At 47.7% G+C, this 19,231-nt stretch overlaps 1 protein-coding gene across 1 annotated transcript in view; it reads right to left on the bottom strand.

Moving 5' to 3' along the window:
- The window catches only part of LOC135368704 (bestrophin-4-like), a 74,329-nt gene that overhangs the window by 26,285 nt on the left and 28,813 nt on the right, over positions 1-19,231 (bottom strand). The window contains exons 5-11 of the mRNA XM_064602160.1: positions 17,534-17,688; positions 11,651-11,728; positions 11,450-11,602; positions 10,380-10,460; positions 1,553-1,707; positions 1,436-1,493; positions 345-483 (exon numbers count right to left, since the gene is read on the bottom strand). Coding sequence (XP_064458230.1) covers positions 345-483; positions 1,436-1,493; positions 1,553-1,707; positions 10,380-10,460; positions 11,450-11,602; positions 11,651-11,728; positions 17,534-17,688 — 819 coding nt within the window. The remainder of the gene's footprint in view (positions 1-344; positions 484-1,435; positions 1,494-1,552; positions 1,708-10,379; positions 10,461-11,449; positions 11,603-11,650; positions 11,729-17,533; positions 17,689-19,231) is intronic.

Here is a 19,231-nt window from a genome sequence, read left to right as displayed (position 1 = left end):
AATTGTCCAAAGCCTTCCTAAATGGCAGCATAAGTTTCGAGAAGGTAATTGCGGAAAGTTACACAATCCTCCGGCGAGTACGTCGCCAGTTAGAATCATTTACCACTTTAGATGCAACACCCTGTATATTGTGCAGTCTGTATATTATTTTCTATGTAATTCTATAGTTAGCATGAGCACTATGCGCCCGACGGTGAAACCTATCACGGCCGCAAGAGGTCGCTCGTGTCCTCCGATTGATTGTCTCACACACAGCGTCGCCACACGGACTCGCGCGTTTTGGTTAAGTGTAGCGAACCCTGTACGACAGCAACATGGTCGTCTACCTGTGTGGGGACACTTACCGACATTCTTTGTAGATTCCCTTCTGAAGAGACGCAGCGGCCAATATGGCTTCTGTTGCAGGGATCGACTTAATAGCAGAGTGCTTCCACCACCAGAACCCCTGGATGAATTCTTCACATCGTCATTCTCTTCAGATATCTGAAGAAAGACAGGGCCCCTATGACCATGACTATGGACTATGACAATATTATTGGTTTAGAAAAAATTGAAGAAAATATATTTTCATAACTGCAGTTGCTGTTTTGACGATCAATATTTAAAGTTAATGAAGTTAAGTCGGTTTCAGCTGACATTAAGCGGTATCGTGTGATTCAGCAAAAAACCGCAGCGAGAAATATTTCGTTTCCAGACCAAAAGTGATGCGATGTGATTCGTAACAAAAGTAATGGCGTGCCCCCATTACGAGCAGGAGAAATGTGTGATTCCATTGAAGCACGATTTGTTGTGGCTAACATGATCTTGTTTGCATGTATCGCTTGCAAGGTGAAATGCGAGGTACCTTACCGAAACCGTGTGGCGGTGTCCCTCATGCGTTCAGGTCCAATCGAATGAATAGACTTTCCGAAATACTTGAAGCTTAATTTGACACTTTTTTTTGCAATTTGTGTTAAGCTCTGCAAATCTTGTTGAGTTCGTCTTTGAATAGTATATTTTGTGTATTTCTGCACTCATCTACTCATCTTAAGCTACATGCCCCCCCCCCCCCCAATCATGCTGTTGCATCGTTACATTCGCAAAAATACCCTTGAAATACAACACTTTATGCTCTTAGAGGAACAGCGGGTACAATTGCCGTTGCTCCCACTTGGACTATGTTTCCTTGGCATGCCGGTATTAAAAGCTCACAAGAACTTCAACCAATGCGGGTCTCAGCCAGCTCACAGCTGGTATTAGATACTCGAGAGTTCTATATTGGCGTTCTCTTATTTGTTAGAAATCGAGTTAAATTATTGTCCGCAACACGTAAAAATATGTAGATTAATAATAAGCCTCACAGAGTATGGGTATTCTGCCATATGGTTTCTTCGCTCTTTTTTACACAAGCACGAAACTTTGCACTAATGTGACAGAAGCAATTTAAGGCACTCACGTGACTCCGTGACAGCAGCTTATCACGTGAAACGACGCTGGCTTTGCCCGGAGGGACACTAGAGTATAACGAAATAACCATTATCACGAGGACACGCACTAGAGACTGGACACGTACATCATGCAGGCAGTTGAACCCTCGTGAGGAAAACAGTAAAACTGTCGGGAAGCGATAGTGTATGGCAGTTCTGGAGGCATCACTTGGTCCCAGTACTGGTCCTTGAGCAGTTCTGGATGGGTCTGGTGCATCTCGTCTACGATGAGGTACGAAACCTGTGGTACAAGTTACTGTAATGTAGCGCGACGTAGGAGAAGATTCAGGAACTGAACATTTCCTGAACCGGCATCCCTCAGGAATACTTCATTTTCCTTCACTCCTCCTTCAAGCCTACCCCTGTCCTCTCAAACTTCGATGATCCCTTTCGTGATAATGTTCGACCCAATTTATCGTACTAATGGTGCAAGTAAAGTCGACATAGTGAGGTTGTTTTGGGGGGGATTTTTTAGTGCACTTTCTGCTGCGTAATATAATAACGATAACTCTTAGCTTTACGTGACCAGATAACTAATCATGAGCGACCACTTAAGTGACTAGACCTTGTTTTGCGCATCTGACTGCCCTTCAACATATGCCGAAGGCTGAGCACGTCAGCGACGTCCCTCGCGAAAGAGGACGTTGCTATTGACAATTTCCACAACAACATCAATGTACAGGCGTGAACACTGGTTTCACAAGCTCGAGATCGGTGGGGGATACCAACTGGTCCACCCGTATAGTAGCAGGTTTATAAAACCAGTGTGGCAGACCAAGCGCCATAGCTAAGCACCAACAACAACAACAAATAAATCGTGACTATGACCTGGGGTGATTCACCACTGGAGAGCAGGGCTCTACAGCATCTGGAGCAAACGGTAGACAAGAGGAACTCCAAGAACATCAGAAGACATCGACGGTGTTGCACATGGCTCTGACATGGGCCAAGAATTGCAGCCAGGTTGAACGTCTGTCCGCTAGCAGTACTCAGCTGAGCACAGAGTTGCCACCTCTCCGTTTCGTAGGGCTCACATTCTGTTAGGACGTACTCAATGTTCGCTATGACGCCACATTTGGAGCATAGGCTACTGTCACCAGTATCCGATCCGGTACTTGAATTGAGGAGTGAAGGCTACATTGAGACGAAGTCTGTGCGAGACGGACGTAAAATAGCGTGGTAAACGGACAAGGCATGTAGACAGGTAGCGAAACTCTCATGGGCCTGTTGCACGACTTTTGGGGGCGCTCCGGACCGTATTATGCAGCGCGAAATGTGGTCGCATAGGCGGAGGTTTGTACCTACACAGGTATGCATCGCCCACACTGCGGCTCTGAAAAATCGTGGCGCAATGATTTCCACAAAAGAGACGCCGTTCCTGGTACAGCGGTGAGGCAGGGAAGACGGCGGACACGACGGTCTATAAAGACGGTCTGCACATGAGGAGGGAGTTGGCGCTGCGGTCGCCGGGTGAAACATTAGTGTACCCGGCTGATAGGCCAGTGTGTCTTCAGAAGGACGCCATGATAAAGAGCGTCAGCGCCAACCATTTATTGTGCGGGCTACGACGATTGTAAAGAAACAATGTCAGATATGACGTCATCGGTATGAATAACAAGCAGTGCATAATTAGCCCTGGTGCGTCTGCTCGCGCGCGTGTTGTTTCCGTTTTATTCATTTCCGATAACGAACACGTGGAACACATTCCAGAGCCGTTGGCCTACGAGTCCAAAGAAACTTTCCCTTTTCTTGACCAAACCATACCTATCACCCAGGGGGAAAAGACCAGTCGAGAACGGATAAAACACTGCTCCATGTTAAGTCGTGTCAACAACTGGTTTAATGATGCATGGCAATTCGTAATGCGTACATTTATCCCAGATGTTGAAACACTTAGCAGGAGGAACGTCCTAATGACCACGCGGAAATCAGGAAGCTGAATTAACTAAGGTCCATTTCTCACCCAGAGCTAAATGCAGAGGTCGTTGTTAGCCATTTGCATATTTCCACTAACTGGTCATAATGAGACAGTTCCTCAAAAAAGACAGTGTTGGTGCACACCTGGGAGGGGGCGCTATGCTGGCTGATTGTCGAGATAACTTGAGGCGTCGAGAAAAGTAAGCGGGTCGCGCTTATTGGGCTGTGGGTGGTTGTGGTGGCGGAAGGACTCGCCGTTGTCGTCCTCACAGCTATGGGCTGTGGGGAGCACCCCGACCCACCCCACTGTCCAATAAGCGCGTTCCGCCTACTTTTCTCGACGCGTCAAGTTATCTCGACAATTAGCGAGCATAGCCTCCCTGAATCCCTGCTGGTCTTTCACAAATATCTTGGCCGGTCACGCCACGGTGAAAGCTTTGCGCACTCCCTGCAACGGGGGATATATTCCGCTCATCTAATCTTACGTGTTAATCTTAGAGTACAGCTCAGGGATAGGCAGCATTTAAATACATTGTAATTAAAATACTATTTAAAATATAAATACATGTATTTATATGGTGTATTTAAACACGGACAAACAAATATATTCATAATTATATTTAAATAGCAATTTTTGAGTATTCTTGTAAGTACTTTATAAATACTTCAAAAATACCTATTGCACTGACTCATGTCTTAAAGTTGCCGTACATTTGACCTTTCGGGAAGAAGGGAGAGTTCGCGACACAGTGTTTGAGCTGGCATGCAATGCATGCCACAAACCATTTTAGACGGCGAGTTTTCCGCTGTTGTTGCGACAATGGTCGCGCCTGATTGCCTTGTTGTACGAAGTATCTTCTTCAAATTTAATACGAGCCTTTATTCGTCGGCACCTGTGGAGATGCTGATCTCCTTCCCGAATCTGATTGTACGGCAGAATAAAAGACGACTAAAAGATGCAGTCTTTGGGAAACTTTTGATATTAAAATCGCCATGATGATCTAACAAATAAATGCTATTGTAGGAGTTCTCTTCCCACCATGGCTGCGAGACTTCCTTACAGCCCGTTCTCTCTTTCTACGCACTACGGACGGGGACACTGCTTCGCATCACGTCCAACGAGGTTCCCACAGGGTAGCGTACTCAGCCCCCTATTGTTTAATATCGTCATGGCCTCCCTTTCAACACAGCTGCCAAAACACACTCACGTTACACTCTATGTGGACGATATTTGTATTTGGACATCTGCCCTTCGTCGTGATGCGATCCAACGTCGTCTGCAAGGCTCCTTGGACACAATATGTCATTATCTCGCCGACCGAGGCCTAACTATCTCACTTGCCAAGACTGTAGCCATAGCCTTTTCAATGAAGTCATCTCACAAGTACCCATTATCCCTTGCTGGGTCACTCATCACATTTGTCTCACCCTGCCGTTACCTGGGTGTTACCGTTGACCGAGGCTTGACATGGTCTCCTCACGTGAAGACACTTGTTGCCAAAGCTTCAAGCCTGGTTAACGTCCTTAAGCGTGTCGTAGGTGCGTCCAGCCGTGACCTCCACCGAGTCCATGCGGCTCTTCTCTTGGGCACGCTACGGTATAGCCTCCCTATCCTCCATGGAATCAGTCCCACCCAAGACCGAGAGCTTCTCAACCTTCAAGCCCGCAGCCTCCGTGTCTGCCTAGAGGTCCCTCGGACAACGGAAACCTACTCTGTCCTCGCAGAAGCTAGAGAACACCCTATCCCTACTCTACGGGACTCAACCACCCTACGCGTATACGCACGCTGTCTGACCCACCCTTCCCATCCCCTTTGTCAGATTGCAGAAAGCTGCCCTGCTTCCGCCTTCGGTACTGCCATTGTCCGCCTAAGGGATTATATCCCGCCCACGACACCTACTCCCTCCTTTGCGCCAGCTATGTGGACCCTTGAACGTCCCGTCATTCAACCTGCAATCCCAGACCTTCTTCGAAAACACGAACCTCCTCCAGTAGTAGCCCATCAGCTCTCTTTGGCACATATCAACTCCACCTGCCCTTGCTGTCGTCAAATCTTCACAGATGCATCTGTGATGCGTGACACATCAGGGGCAGTCTTTTACGTCACAGATACGGAGGACGAACAAGCCTACACGTTGCCCTATCCGGTGTCCGCTACTGAGGCGGAACTGTATGCCATCTTCGCAGCCCTAGAGTACACTGCTGGTCTGCCACCTGAGAAGTCTTGGGTGGTCTGCATTGACAGCATGGCGTCCCTCCTCCTCCCTCCCTCCCCCTCCCTTCTTTTGCTGTCTTCCCACACCACCATCATACGTGACCTGCCCTGACCTGCCAGGCATACAGTCGGCTCTGTGCAAATGGTCACGTTCTTTCTCTGCGGTGGATTCCCGGTCATGTGGGCTTATCTGGCAACTCTCGGCTGCACGACGTGCTGCACAAGTTGTGACTCATGCTATGGTACATCTGCCCCTTACTGTTTCTGCGTGTTGTATGTCTATACGCCGCCGGTGTGCTGCTCGGGCCCAAGCGTTCAGAGCTGAGGCTGCCTAATACAACAGTCACCTGCAATCAATCGACCCCGCAGTGGACTTCTTTATAAAGTGTCGCTGCACTCCTCATGAGGAATCGCACCTGAACCGTCTTCGTCTAAACGTCACCCGCACACTGCTGCAACTGCTCAGAATGGGTCAGTCTAGCACTCCCCTCTGCACTAGCTGTGGCGTGGTGGGTGATATGCCCCACTGCATCCTGCACTGCCGGCAACACCTTCTGCACCGTGACGCCCTCTGTCGTCGTCTATCCCAACTTGGCTACGGCACTGTGGCACTGGCTTACTGGGTCCCGTTCGTCAGTCGACCCAGTGGGCAGTCACCACTGCGCTCCTCCGCTTTCAACACGCTTCGAACCTTGTCAACGCCTTGTTATTGTGTGACCGTGTGTGTGACTTTTCGGTTTTAGTTTTGTGTCCTTCCTTTGCTTTGCTTTTCTTCTTTGTCTTCCCCTTTTCTTTTCTTATTTTCCTTTTCTTCTTTTCTTTTCTTCCTTTCCTTTTCTTTTCTTCTTTGTCTTCCCCTTTCCTTTTCTTTTCTTCACCCATTTTCCAGTTTTTTGGAATAGCAAGCCGACCTCCGTCTGGCTGACCTTTCCTTTCTTTTTCTTAATAAACATATCCCCCCCCCCCCACTGTGCCGGTGTCTTCCAATACGGTATATGCTTGTTAGGTGTTTCTTTCCTATCTTCATTTTGCTTCCTTGTTGTATGTTCAGATTGCTATTGTCTTCTTGTTGTTGTTTTCATCCCAAAATAACAGAAATTGTTGTGCAATTATCCACTTACGAATAGAAAACACGTCAACAACGCTACCACGGACTCTAGCTTTAGAGCATATTCAATTTAAATAATCGTATGTAACATAATGTGATGTTGAACACTCGCGCCTCCGAAACAACAACAACAACTTTATTTTCGGCCTTGGAGAGTGGGGAGTTTCATCGCAACAGGCGATACTCTACCCCATTGCTGGGTGGAATGGGGGGAATAAAATAACGAGCCCCTTCACAATAACGATCGAAGTCCGATGGTGTCCAGAAATGTCAGAAGAGCTTTGAGCGCAGAGCGTTGCTGGGCTGGATTGGACCAGGGACCAAGCAATTTCGGTAGGGAGAAAGGGCGAGAGTCCAGCTGACGAAGAGACTCTGAGAGTGTGGTTCGGGAAGGTTCGTAGTGAGGGCAATGAAGAAGAATGTGCTCCAGATCCTCAAGAGCACCACAGTGGCAGCAGGTGGGAGAATCAATTTGTCTCAAGCGGTAACGCCACTGAGCTGTAAAGGCCACATCGAGGCGCATTCGGTGGATTAATGCAGCATCCTGACGAGATGTGTTTCGTGGCATGCGGAAAGCGAGCGTGGGATCAACTCTGTTCAACATAGAGGGGGGAAGAATGTCGGTTGTCCGTTGGCGGGAAGCCAGGGGTGTCACTAGACGTCGCAGAATTGAACGGCGGTCTCCTCTGAGCAGAACAATACGGGTCCGTTTCCGATACGAGAGTGCTGCTTCTGCGGCGCTGTCGGCCTGCTCGTTCCCTACGACACCACAATGGGCTGGAACCCACTGGAGAACTAGCCTGTGGCCTGCGGCGTAGATAGTGTGGTAAGCCATTAACACCTCCGAAAAGAATGAGGTTCGCTACTCCAAACTCACTTATACCCTAGTCAGACAGCATTTCAAATGTCAATTGCGAGAAATGGCCTTCGGCCTCTCAAGTGACCTTTGTTCGGGGGCGCCTGCCAGACAGGTGGGAAAGGAGTGCTCCTCAACTGACTGCCCTCACCGGCTCCCTTTTTCGGTTTCGTTTTCCCTGTCTGCTGTGGAAATTTGAAGTTGGTCTGTGCGCCACAAATCAAGATGCAGAAGCCATATGCGCTTCTCTAAATAGGATCTAAATACGTTTACATAGTTTCACTCCAATATCCGCATTTTATAGGTTTTCCTACATTCAGCTGCGGAGGTAGCGAGGGTACAATGGCATAACACTGTTGTCGAGATTGCTCCTTTCTGCTCCTCAAATGTCGTTGGGGGCCTCCTTTTCGCGTTGATGGTCATTTCTTAGAAAGGTCCTTTGAGCTGCCGTCTGACACGGGTGTCAGAGGTCATTTTTTGCAAATGAAAATTCCCCGAAGTCCTTCGAGCATGCCGTCTGACAGAGGTAACTCAGTTCATCGAAATCCATCTATTCCATCTTTCGCGCATAGGTTGGGTCCCTAAGGAGCAAAGGAGTTTAAAGAGGCTCCATAGCTGGGAAATAAATGCAAATCCAAATAGGACTTGTTGCCGGTAAAACGAAGAAAATAAACGTACAACCTCTTTACGAGCAGCCGCTTGTAGACAGAACACATCGGAACGCAAGTCATTCGAAGGGAGAAGTACAGAAAAGTAACAGGAACAGGGGGGAACCATGACGTTGGCAGCTATATCAACATGACGACACTTAGCTGTTTGCACGGTTTCACTGCAGAACGTGCTTAGAAAATGGACTTCAACATATCCGCAGAATGTCAAGGGTGATCCAGATATCTTATTTTTCTCGAGCATTTCAAAAAGCTGTGTTCCATTTTTTTGTATTCAGTAGTGGAATGTCTTGTTTACCGAGTAGCACCTTGCACTAATTTTGACCTAGACCTCCACATCCCGAAAATGGCCGTCGAAAGTTGGGAAAATTGCAAATGTTTCATTTTTGAGCTCCGCTATAACGCGCCCGCACGAATATGGAACTTTTTGAGGCCATACCTGGAACCTCACTCAATTAGGGCCAGTAAACACTTCACTCCTGAGTTGCCATCGAAGGCACTTAAAAGCTGTCAAACAAAAGGGAAATGACGCCGTTTAGGCGCATCATTGGAGGGTCAGGGAAAGACCCGTTTTGCATAACATACACTGTGGGTGCTATTACATCTTTCTGCAACATACAAGTCCATGCATCATCTTGCCACATAACGCCCGGGGGAATAAATGGCCAAAAAAGGAAAGCTATACTTTTTCGAGTTTACCGTACTAAATAAGTAAAGCGTCTAAAGCAAAGATAAAGCAAAGATAACGTATTTTGAGCTGTGTTCCAAGTGGGTCTTGTCCCTCCACAAAATTTTTTAAAAGAATCTGTGATGATCGAGCGCCCACTTTGGATCATTTGGCGTGGAATACCCCAGCTGCAAGATGTGAGCCGCTCTTCCTTGCGTTCCTATTTAGCCAAAAGCGAGTGGTACAGTGCTGGACAAAAGTTTACGGAATACACTCCGGCGCATTCCTTCCTCAGGCTGACATGCTAGCAGCGAATGTGACCGTAGGGTCTTAGACGCCTTTCACCAGAAACAGCCACAGAGGAACCCGTATACTGCACTGCCACTGTGCCGGCCAGCGAATTATGTTCAGACCCTGTAGGGCTAATGCAATTTCGTTGCGGTCGATACATTCTTGAGCCGTCCACTTCATGAGACATGTAATGTGGCTTGAGAAAAAGTTCTCCTGGATGTCTTCTACATGTTGATTTCTATGGTCAATTGCGACTTTTAGTTGATCGGTAAGCGTTGCTCCTGAGCCAATCGTTTTGGGTGACATTACGTTGCCGATCTTTGATTTGATAGCTTCCTTTATCGTAACCCGGGGGGGGGGGTATGAAAATGTATTACACACGCAAAGGTTTACATAGCTGAGACAAAGCAAGGAGCAGCTGGTGTCGTGGACGGGAGATAGTCTGTTAGACCTGCAATGGCGATGCTAAGAGTGGATGCAGGGCAGCTTGCTGCACTTTGGCGAAGGGGTCGAGAAGGGCGGGTCAGGCAGCGGGCGTATACGCGAATGGTAGCTGAGTGCAGTAGAACAGGAATAGATGTTCCCTAGCTTCTGCGAGGAAGGAGTAAGTCTCCGTTGTTCGAGGAAACTCTAAACAGACACGGCGACTGCGGGCTTGAAGCTTGATATTTGAAGGTCTCGGTCTTGGGTAAGGCTGACATCCTGGGGGATAGGGAGGCTGTATCGAAGCACGCCCAAAGTAAGAGCCGTATGGACTTTGGAGTTTGGGGTTGTGGCAGGAGAGGCACCGGGACGTGCATGCGACACGTTTCAGGACGTTAACCAGACCGGAAGCTTTGGTAATTAGAGTTGTCGTAGAGTGCTTCCGATCTGCTAAATTTTCGTACATATTTTACAGTCGTGATTTTGCACTTAGGAACATAAAGTACGTTAACATGAGGTACATTTCGTCTGTGGAAGACAGCGGTGTGAGGAAGCTCCCTCACGGTGGATAGGGAAACGAGGTCTACGGTTTACCAAGCTAAAGTAACGCTCTTTTGCTTCGCTTCGAGGTAACGCTTCGAGGCTTCTTTTGTAACGCTTCGAGGGTGCACAGATCGCATTTGCATTATCAATATTTGTAGTTAAGCTATATTACGTCACATATACTTAACGAAGTATCTAAAGACAGGACGAAGATAAGTACACTACCTGTATGTTCCTGTCAATGACCCAGTTCATCTCGAAGTCGTCATCGTCTTCTCCAAACGGGTTCACCAATGTCTCTGCAACCTGTATTCGAGTATCACATCTCAAACTGGATAACCGCTGACATCGCAATGGGTATGCATCACGGTCTATTAGTAAAACATTTTAAGGGAAGATATATGAGTCACGGCACAACGTCCCACGCTAATATCATCAGCAGAATAAATTGAGTAAAGTATTCCCGTCTTGAATCACGTGTGCAATTACATATTTTCCAGTTGTTTCACACGGGGTTTTCATCGCGTGACATCACACGTGTTTCGTGTTGAGAGATAATTGAAGGTCGCCGCAAGATGAAGGCAAGGGGTCTCTGTGGGACCGCAAGGACCGCAACCGACCCCTATGGTCTCATCCTCTGAGGCTTTGGGTGGAGCTTGCCTTCCTTTCAGGCACCGGGATTGAGCAGGGTTTCTGATATATTTACAGGTGTTTATAGGGTTAGCACGTTCAAGTGTGTGAACTTTACTTACTGCAGGTAACGTTTTTTTTTTTTTTTTTCACAAGGAAAATCTGTTGTGTTTCATGAACGTATTCGCTCGTATCGTCCTGTGACCGAAAGCACATTCCAAATATCCAGTATTCCATTCCATTCAATATTCCATTTCACCACATTACCGCCAGCAGTGTGTCAGGGTATCGGCCTTGGCAATGAAGCTCCCCACTCATCACCATTTAAATAAAGTTGTTGTTCTGGCTAGCAATTTCCTAAGAGGCGGCACCTTAACATACGTGGTGTTAATTTGCACTGCGTGTATCGATGTACTAAGTTACCTTTCTCTGCAGAGAAAGTTCTTGCTGTACCAATCCTTCAAACATCAGCGCGTCCTCCCTCTGCAACGCCTTCCGACGCCCCAGAGGGCGTTGCACAATGCATCAAATACACAAGTGTTCATAATCAAAGAATAATAATAGATAATCAAATGATACAGGGATATGTTGTCGCTGTGATGCTTATGCGAAGATAATCGGTAATCAATACACACATAAAGTAATAGTAATGGCAAGATTTGTACCTTGAGCCACCCCATGTAGAAGAAAAACTGTAGAAAATTGAAGATGGGAAAGTAGAGATCGATCTCATGGCCCTTGTAGCCGGCGTTAGGGTCCAGCCCCTGACTTCCGAACAACGTGGCCAGAAAGAACATGTACACGGCCAACGTAGTGACCTGCGATACTTATTATGCACGTGCGAAGTGGAGAAGGCAAGTTGCTACCTGCGTGTACACCAGAGGAATGCTGATCCAGTCGTAGTTAAACAGGCCACCACAGTTGCTCCGGTACCTGGCCAGTTCCTGTGCAGTATTAACGCCAACTTTGTGAGCTCTCAGGGTATTCATTCAATCTCATTCAGTGACGTAACCGGCGGGGGGTCGAACCCCCCGAAATTGTACCTCTGATAGTGCATTTGGGAAAGGGAAACAAGCGGGATAGCGTCCTCCTGTACAGTTCCCACAGAATCCGTCCCGAACTATTTTTCTGGTTATGCCACTGATCTCTTTCATATATAGTATAGAACAAATGTACACCTAAGAACAGTTGTACCTAACATGCAGTACAAAATATACAATCTGTTTCAACATTTCAAAGCCACGTACCACGAAATGCACATTCAGTTGTTGTCTCGGTCTTGGAGTGTTATACAGGGTGTCCCAGAAAAGGTGTCATTGAATTATAATAAAAAAACTACACCACCTAGAATCATGCGGTCAATTGCATTTGTACTTACTGGGTTTTTGCCACCTCCTCATGTGAATGTCGTGTAACGTAAGTTTAATTATGTAAATTTTTGCGAGCTTAAGTCGGAAATTTGCCTAGTAAAGGTCACTTTTTTACCCCACCAATGTGAAGAGCTTGTCTAATTTAGTCAAATTAATGATAATTGACAGGAATATTCAGGAGCTATCCCATCGGAAAAAATAGCCGAACATCATGCTCTACGGAGGTCGCACAGAATACCGCACGATGTATTTTTCAGCGCAATTTTTGTCAGCCCGACGAAAGGAGGATGTAAACCCAGCCCTCCCCGACATCGCAGAAAGAGATAAAACAGGCACGGCTTATCACGTCCGACTTTCGCTGGGATAATGCTCTCCCTCCCCAAATTTTAGGAACTGTTACTTTTTCTACTATCACTCTGTGGGCTGGCTTCGGAACCTCCTTTCGTCGCACTGAGAGCGATTGCACTCAAAAAGTCATCGCGCGCTATGGTCCGGTGCTCCGAAAAGCATGATATTCGGCTATTTTTTCCGATGGGATAGCCCGTGAATGTCACTGTGAATTATCATGAATTTGAGTGAATTCGGCACGCTCTTCATATTGGTGGGGTAAAAAAGTAACCTTTACTTGGCAAATTTCCGAGTTCGTTTCGCAAATATTTACATAATTAAACTTGGAGTACATGACATTCACATTAGAAGGTGGCAAAAACCTAATAAGAACAAATTCTGTATACCGCATGATTCTAGGTGGCGTAGTTTTTTTATTATAATTCAATGACACGTTTTCTGGGACACCCTGTATATATGCTTGCACATATGGGCTGATAAGGAAATAAGGTTTGTGCAATGCACTGTATTACAAGTCTTTCTAGCAAAACGAGCAACAACAAACATTTTCCAGCACAGAGAAGAGGCAATATTTGTGCTGGCAACACAGAAGCGCCAAAGAACCAGTGTGACACATTGCTCTTCTGAGGGAAGGCCATGAGTCACCCTATTCCTCGACAGAGTGCAGTCGAAATGCATGGAGGAACGAAGCAAATATCCCTTCGTGAGAAAGTGGCGTATGAATAGGGAATGAGTTTTGCCTTCTTTGAAGAAGCACTGAGGTGACCGCCCAAACGATTTTCTTTCTCTTTCTTTTCTTTTTTTTTTTTTTTTTTTGCTTTTGCGAACAAGACACAACGAATAAATGTTATCTCCTGCGAAAGAACGACGGACTCAGGTGGCATGCAACGGGAGGCATCTGTTCCGCACACCTCTCGGTGGAGCGGGGTATGTCGAAATTGGCTCGTCATTGTTAGCCACACGCGAGCGGATATCGTCACGACTATAGCCAGAAAGGGATGAAGGGGTGAAGGGTTGGGGCTGATGTGTGTAAGTACGAATGCGACCGGTGTGCACTGTCAATGGGGGTACGTTAGAGGGGTCTCCGCGCAAGGTCCGTTTCCTGAAGAAAATCCACGAGATAACGAGTGTTCGACAGAAGTGAAAGAGCGCGGAAAAACTGCTGCACACTGGGGGCTGGAACCGGAGACACGGAAGAACAAAAGAAAAAGTTTTTTTTTCTTCGTGTATCCGGTTCCAGCCCTCATAACGAGTGTTAGTAGGTCGTTCAGCGTAAGAACCTCCACCCTCGAAAAGATCGTATCGGAGAACGAGGGAACGTTATGACGTAGCCGGTTCCCCTGGCATGTGATTCGTGACAGAGAGGGGCTGCTCAAGCAAGTACAAGCAACGGCCCTCAACGTTCCCTGTCACGGCCCAAAGCCGGATCTCACATATCTGCGCCTGTGCGCAGCTTGCCAAACAGCTCAGCGCGTCCTGTAGCGACGGCCCTGTGCTGAGAACAGGGCAGAGTGTCGTCGAGTACCGCGGTGTTACGTTGCTATGCAAATGCACTTCATCGGGCGTATTGGAGATCATTCTCCGCCTCACTAAAGGAACACATACCGGCCAGGAAGATATGGGGCGTTGCAAGCGCATTGATGGGGTAGTCCAGTAGAAAAAAATCCATTCGTTTCTAATGCCATGGCCAGGACCTATTCAGTAGAAGAGCTCGCTGAGGAATTCGCGAACGATTTCGCCAATGAAGGGACATCGTTGCCTCCAGCTTCTTTCCACAGGGTTTTTCCCACATGTCCTTTTTCATGATACGAAAGGCATTTTTCCGGAACAAGTGACCGGATTCAGAGTCAACCTGTTCTCAGCACAAGGCCGTCGCTACAGCACGCGCACTTTGGCATGCTGCGCACAGGCGCAGACATGTGAGATCCAGCTTTGGGTCGTGACAGGGAACGTTGAGGGCCGTTGCTTGTACCTGCTTGAGCAGCCCCTCTCTGTCACGAATCACATGCCAGGGGAACCGGCTGTGTCATAACGTTCCCTCGTTCTCCGATACGATCTTTTCCAGGGTGGATGTTCTTACGCTGAACGACCTACTAACACTCGTTATGAGGGCTGGAACCGGAGATACGAAAGAACAAAAGAAAAGAAATCTTCTTTTGTTCTTCCGTGTCTCCGATTCCAGCCCTCAGTATGCAGCAGTTTGTCCGCGCTCTTTCACTTCTGTCGAACACTCGTTATCTCGTGCGCTTTCTTCAGGAAACGGACCTTGCGGAGACCCCTCTGACGTACTCCCTACCTAAGTGGAACAGATACTCTGGTCGACAAACGAGTCCCAAAAGGAAGACCGGCCTGCAGCATTATTTGACATCCAAGGGGCCTCTTATGTCTTATCTCCTAACACCGTGACGATGGCTCTCAAGGCAGCTGAGATGGCAGGGAGACCCGCCACCTTCATCCACGGCTTTCTCAATGACCGTACTTTTAGAGTGCACCTGGGGATGACACGGTTTACCGCAGGGCTGCGTCCTCAGCCCCCTTATTTTCAACCTGCTCTTCTTTCTCGCTTTTTTTTTTTTTTTTGCCTATTCAAGTCATAACCGGAATATATCCCACAACTAAGCTGCTCCATTTATGCCCATGACGTCTGAATATGGGCTTTAAGCGAGATGGGCCAAGCCATCCAAGGTGGCACTACTGCGGTGGATGACTACGTCACGGCAAGCGGGCTAAAGCTTTCCCTTGCCAAAACACGCTATGTGCTCCTGGGGCGTGGGAAACGGTGGCCCCACCTACACTCTTAAAAATGAACTTCACCGCATAGCACGTTCCTAGCCAACCATCACCTCAAATGATATCGTTATCTGCCCTGATTTGTTGAAAACGGGAGGCGTACGCCTTTTCTGTGACACTTATGCTGTTCATAATTGTCACAGAAAAGGCGTACGCATATCATCTTTGAAACTACAGTTGCAGAAAGCTTGGAAGGAGAGCTAACTTTTACAGACGCAGAACTGATGCCAATAACAGAAGCACTTAGATCTGCAGAGAACGCGAAGTTGTCGAACATCGTGATAATCACGGATTCACGAGGCGCTATCTCACTCATCGACCGCCACACTGAGGCATGGTATTTCGCAGGAAAGGTCCGGCAGCAACTGACGAGACTTAAATTCCGCGTTAATGCGGTATCGCTGCAGTGGATGCTCTTCCATCAGGGAATTTCCGGGAATGATCAAGCTGCCCGAAGGAGCTACGAAAATCGAACCGAAAATCTGGGCACCCTGAAGTGGTTTCGCCTGCTCCAGAGCAATCAAAAGACAAGTTTGGAGGCTACATCCTGATAAGCGAACGGGAGACGGGTCTGCAACCCCACTCTGTGCAGCGGGTGGCCTCTCCAAGGCCGATGGTTCCCTAGTGCTCGGCTTCCGATCCCGCGCAGTGCCTACACCTGCGTCCACACTTTCAAGATCGGCCGCAATTCAAGTCCAAACTGTCGGCCAGCGGTGAACCAGAAAACGAGGAACACATTATAATGATCTGTCCTACAACATCCGATGCCAGACGAGAACTCCACACAGCTTTGCAGCACTCTGGAACATCGGAGCTCCAGAGGGAGGAGATCGTCCATCCACGGGCACCCTCCAGCGCTGCAAGTCCGTATGAAAAACCCTGCTGAGCTTTTATCCCTTTCCTGAGCAACGTGTCGCCAATCTAGGCAGGCGAACCACTCAAAACACCAATGTTATCCCCCCTTCCAAAAAAAGCAAAAAAAAAAAAAAGAAACAAGCAGCGCGTGAGCTGAGGGGAAAGAGACGAAGAAGAATGGCTCGGGGACTTCTCGATGTCACGCGAGGTGGTGTCCGCAGCTCCTTTGTCAGACGGTTTTTGTAAATTTGATTGCGCAGTGACAATATACCACACAGCGAAAATATTTTGCGTGGTAACACTTGATGAGCAGCTTGAAAGATGAGACAGGTTTTCATGAGCCATGTTAAATGTCACCCCATTGCGCATTTAACGCCTTGTAAGGGCCACGTTAGGTGAAAAAATATTATGGTAGAATTAACGCGAATCCTTCGCGCTATTTCACCAACAGCGATAGCTGTCTGGTCCACATGAGACATTACAACCTGAGACCGTGTGGCCCTCTGTGAGGCGCGGGCTGAAGCGCTTTACCGGATGCTTCAGACAACCGTGCCTTAGTCACTCTTTCCGACGACTCCAGGATCCCCCCCCCCCCCCCACCTTTATACCTCCACTTTACAGCTATCGCTGTAAAATCAACGACGACGCTTTGGACACTCTGCTTTAGGAGACGGATACTAAAAGCGAAAACACACGATCGTCCTGGATCGTCTTTGGTGTGCAACTGGATTGTCCTTTGGTGCGCAACTCGACCTGTGCGTGTTTTCTCATAAAACATTAAAATCCTAGGATTCGAAACCAACTGCCAGCTTCCGCTTGAGATGGCCTTTCCATGCTTCGCCTCCACCGCTGACGTAAGTGGCATTGCCGGCGAGAATCCCAATCACTCAGCTGACTGCGTCGCCAGGCTGGTTGCAATCCGATACCACCGAAAGCATGAACGCAGATTGTTCTAGCGACTGTTAGGCAGCAGATTACGGGTCGGTAGACCGAATTTTGTGACGGACAGCCTTCTTTCATAAACAACTTCAGTGACGTCGGTCTGCACACTGTTCCCTGAATTCAACCGGGAGCGCGCAGCCGGCTGCAAAATCCTATTAGATTTATTTTCTAATGTTTCCAACTGTTTCAAAACGAAATATTCCGGTTACATGTTTTTCAGGCACCCACTATTCCGATCGCACCTTCAGTTCAACTGTCTTTTTTTCCGGACACCACCTTTGTGTATTTTCTAACCTTTGACTTGTGATGTGACGTTTTCCTGAAGCCCGGAGTTCTACCATGCTTCTATGCTTATGGACATGTATGAATTATTTAACTAATCATTGCTCGAGAGAAGTACTTGTTCTTTTTTTGCATGAACTATAGTCGCGTGGCGGTACTCACATCGACAATGGTCTTCAGTGAGAAGTCGTCCCTAATACGCCCTTCTTTGCGTGCTCGGCTTGCGATGCTGGACGCCCATACCAGAGGCATCCAGTACGGCGCATGGTTACTCTTCAGATTGTCGAAGATGTCACGTTCATTCCCTAGTAACAAACCTGAAATGACAACAACAACAACAGTAGCTGATGGAGAAGTGGTGATGACATGGGATGTTTCCCCGTTAGCCACAGGACCCTACCCCATAAATGACAAAATGGACATTATGCCTTGTGTTTCTCGTGAATTAGTTGGACGAACCTTGACTCAATCGCGTGCACGACACGATAAATATTTCTACCCGGGCGTTTGTTCCCGAATACCGGAATGTAACGGTGTCTGCTGCAAGAATTACGTGGGTAGAAATCACGGGCTTTGCCGCACTACCCTTGAGGCTAGGTTGGGTACACTCACGCAACTACGGTTTCCAGAATGCATCAACATATCAGCGCTCACCCCTGCTCAAAGAGAGAAATTCCCCAGACACACGGGCACGGTAAATGCAGTTTCCTGTAGCATTCACCGTGCATTGAACTGGCATATATCGTGCCCGTCTGACAGGGGTATCACACTGCTTCATGGCAAGAACAAACAAACAAACAACTTTATTTCAAGATGATGAATGGGGAATTTAATCACACGAACAAAACAATTAGAATGTTTTGTTTTTGAAGGGACGGCAGCATTCGTTCCAGTCGATTCCGAAACTATGGTGTCAGTTTATTCTTCGTTAACCACTGACCACACTATCGAAAATCCCACGTGAAATAGAGGCCTAGTTTGACTGCTATTCGATGGAATATACATGATAAGAGCCGATGTCGGATGTTGAGAGTATGCCGGAATGCTCCCTCTGAAAAAAGGCGGAAACGTCATTCTCTACACCGTGGTGTCACACCAATAAGAGCACGGCCTTGAGAAAAGGGATGCCGCGGCTGCGCCAGGCAGACGAAACTCGCGGAAACAAAGCCTTTCTTCTCTACGCGCCGCCCTCTCACTCCTGTTAGGAATCGACGTCACGCTGGTATCATTGTCGCCGGAGCCTTCGCGGCTGTGGGAGCAGCGTTAGTCTTTAAAACTCGTTTATGTGATATCTCAGCACTTTTCGAACGAAAAAAAAAAAAAAAAACGTCAAGTAGATGTCTCCCGATGCCGAACATACAGTTACATCTGTTCCATAGATGGGTTTCCGGGTGCCAACGTCCCTTTAAGTAACCGAGCTTCAAAAAAAGAAGAAGAAAGGAAAAACACAGAGCAGCCGCGAGGTCGCCATGCTCCAGCGCTCTAGTACACGGTTCACTGCCGCCAATAAAAGTGCTTCGATGAGCTGGCGTCATAAATGCAAGAAGGACCTGAGGGAGTTCGCCACTGCTGCGCCGATTCTTGTAAACTAATTATCAAGTCAATGTGCGTTTCCCAAGCGAAGCTGTTCGAAAATCGGGTGAAACACCGGTAAAGCTGCACTCTGCTTGCACCTCGACTGTTTGGCACCATCTGCGTGCGATAGGCTTCGAATCCACTTCATCAGTCAGCCTGGTTATTGGTTCTGTTGCGGAAAGAATTATCATGAAGCGAAAATGTGCCGATCGGCGTCAAGACTGACCTGCGAAGTATGTGGAGGAAAGCACATAGCATGCAATTCTCCTATACGTCCAGAAACGT

This window comes from Ornithodoros turicata, chromosome 1 (genome assembly GCF_037126465.1).
Source record: "Ornithodoros turicata isolate Travis chromosome 1, ASM3712646v1, whole genome shotgun sequence".
Taxonomy (NCBI): Eukaryota; Metazoa; Arthropoda; class Arachnida; order Ixodida; family Argasidae; genus Ornithodoros; species Ornithodoros turicata.
This window is presented reverse-complemented; position numbering and strand designations above follow the sequence as displayed.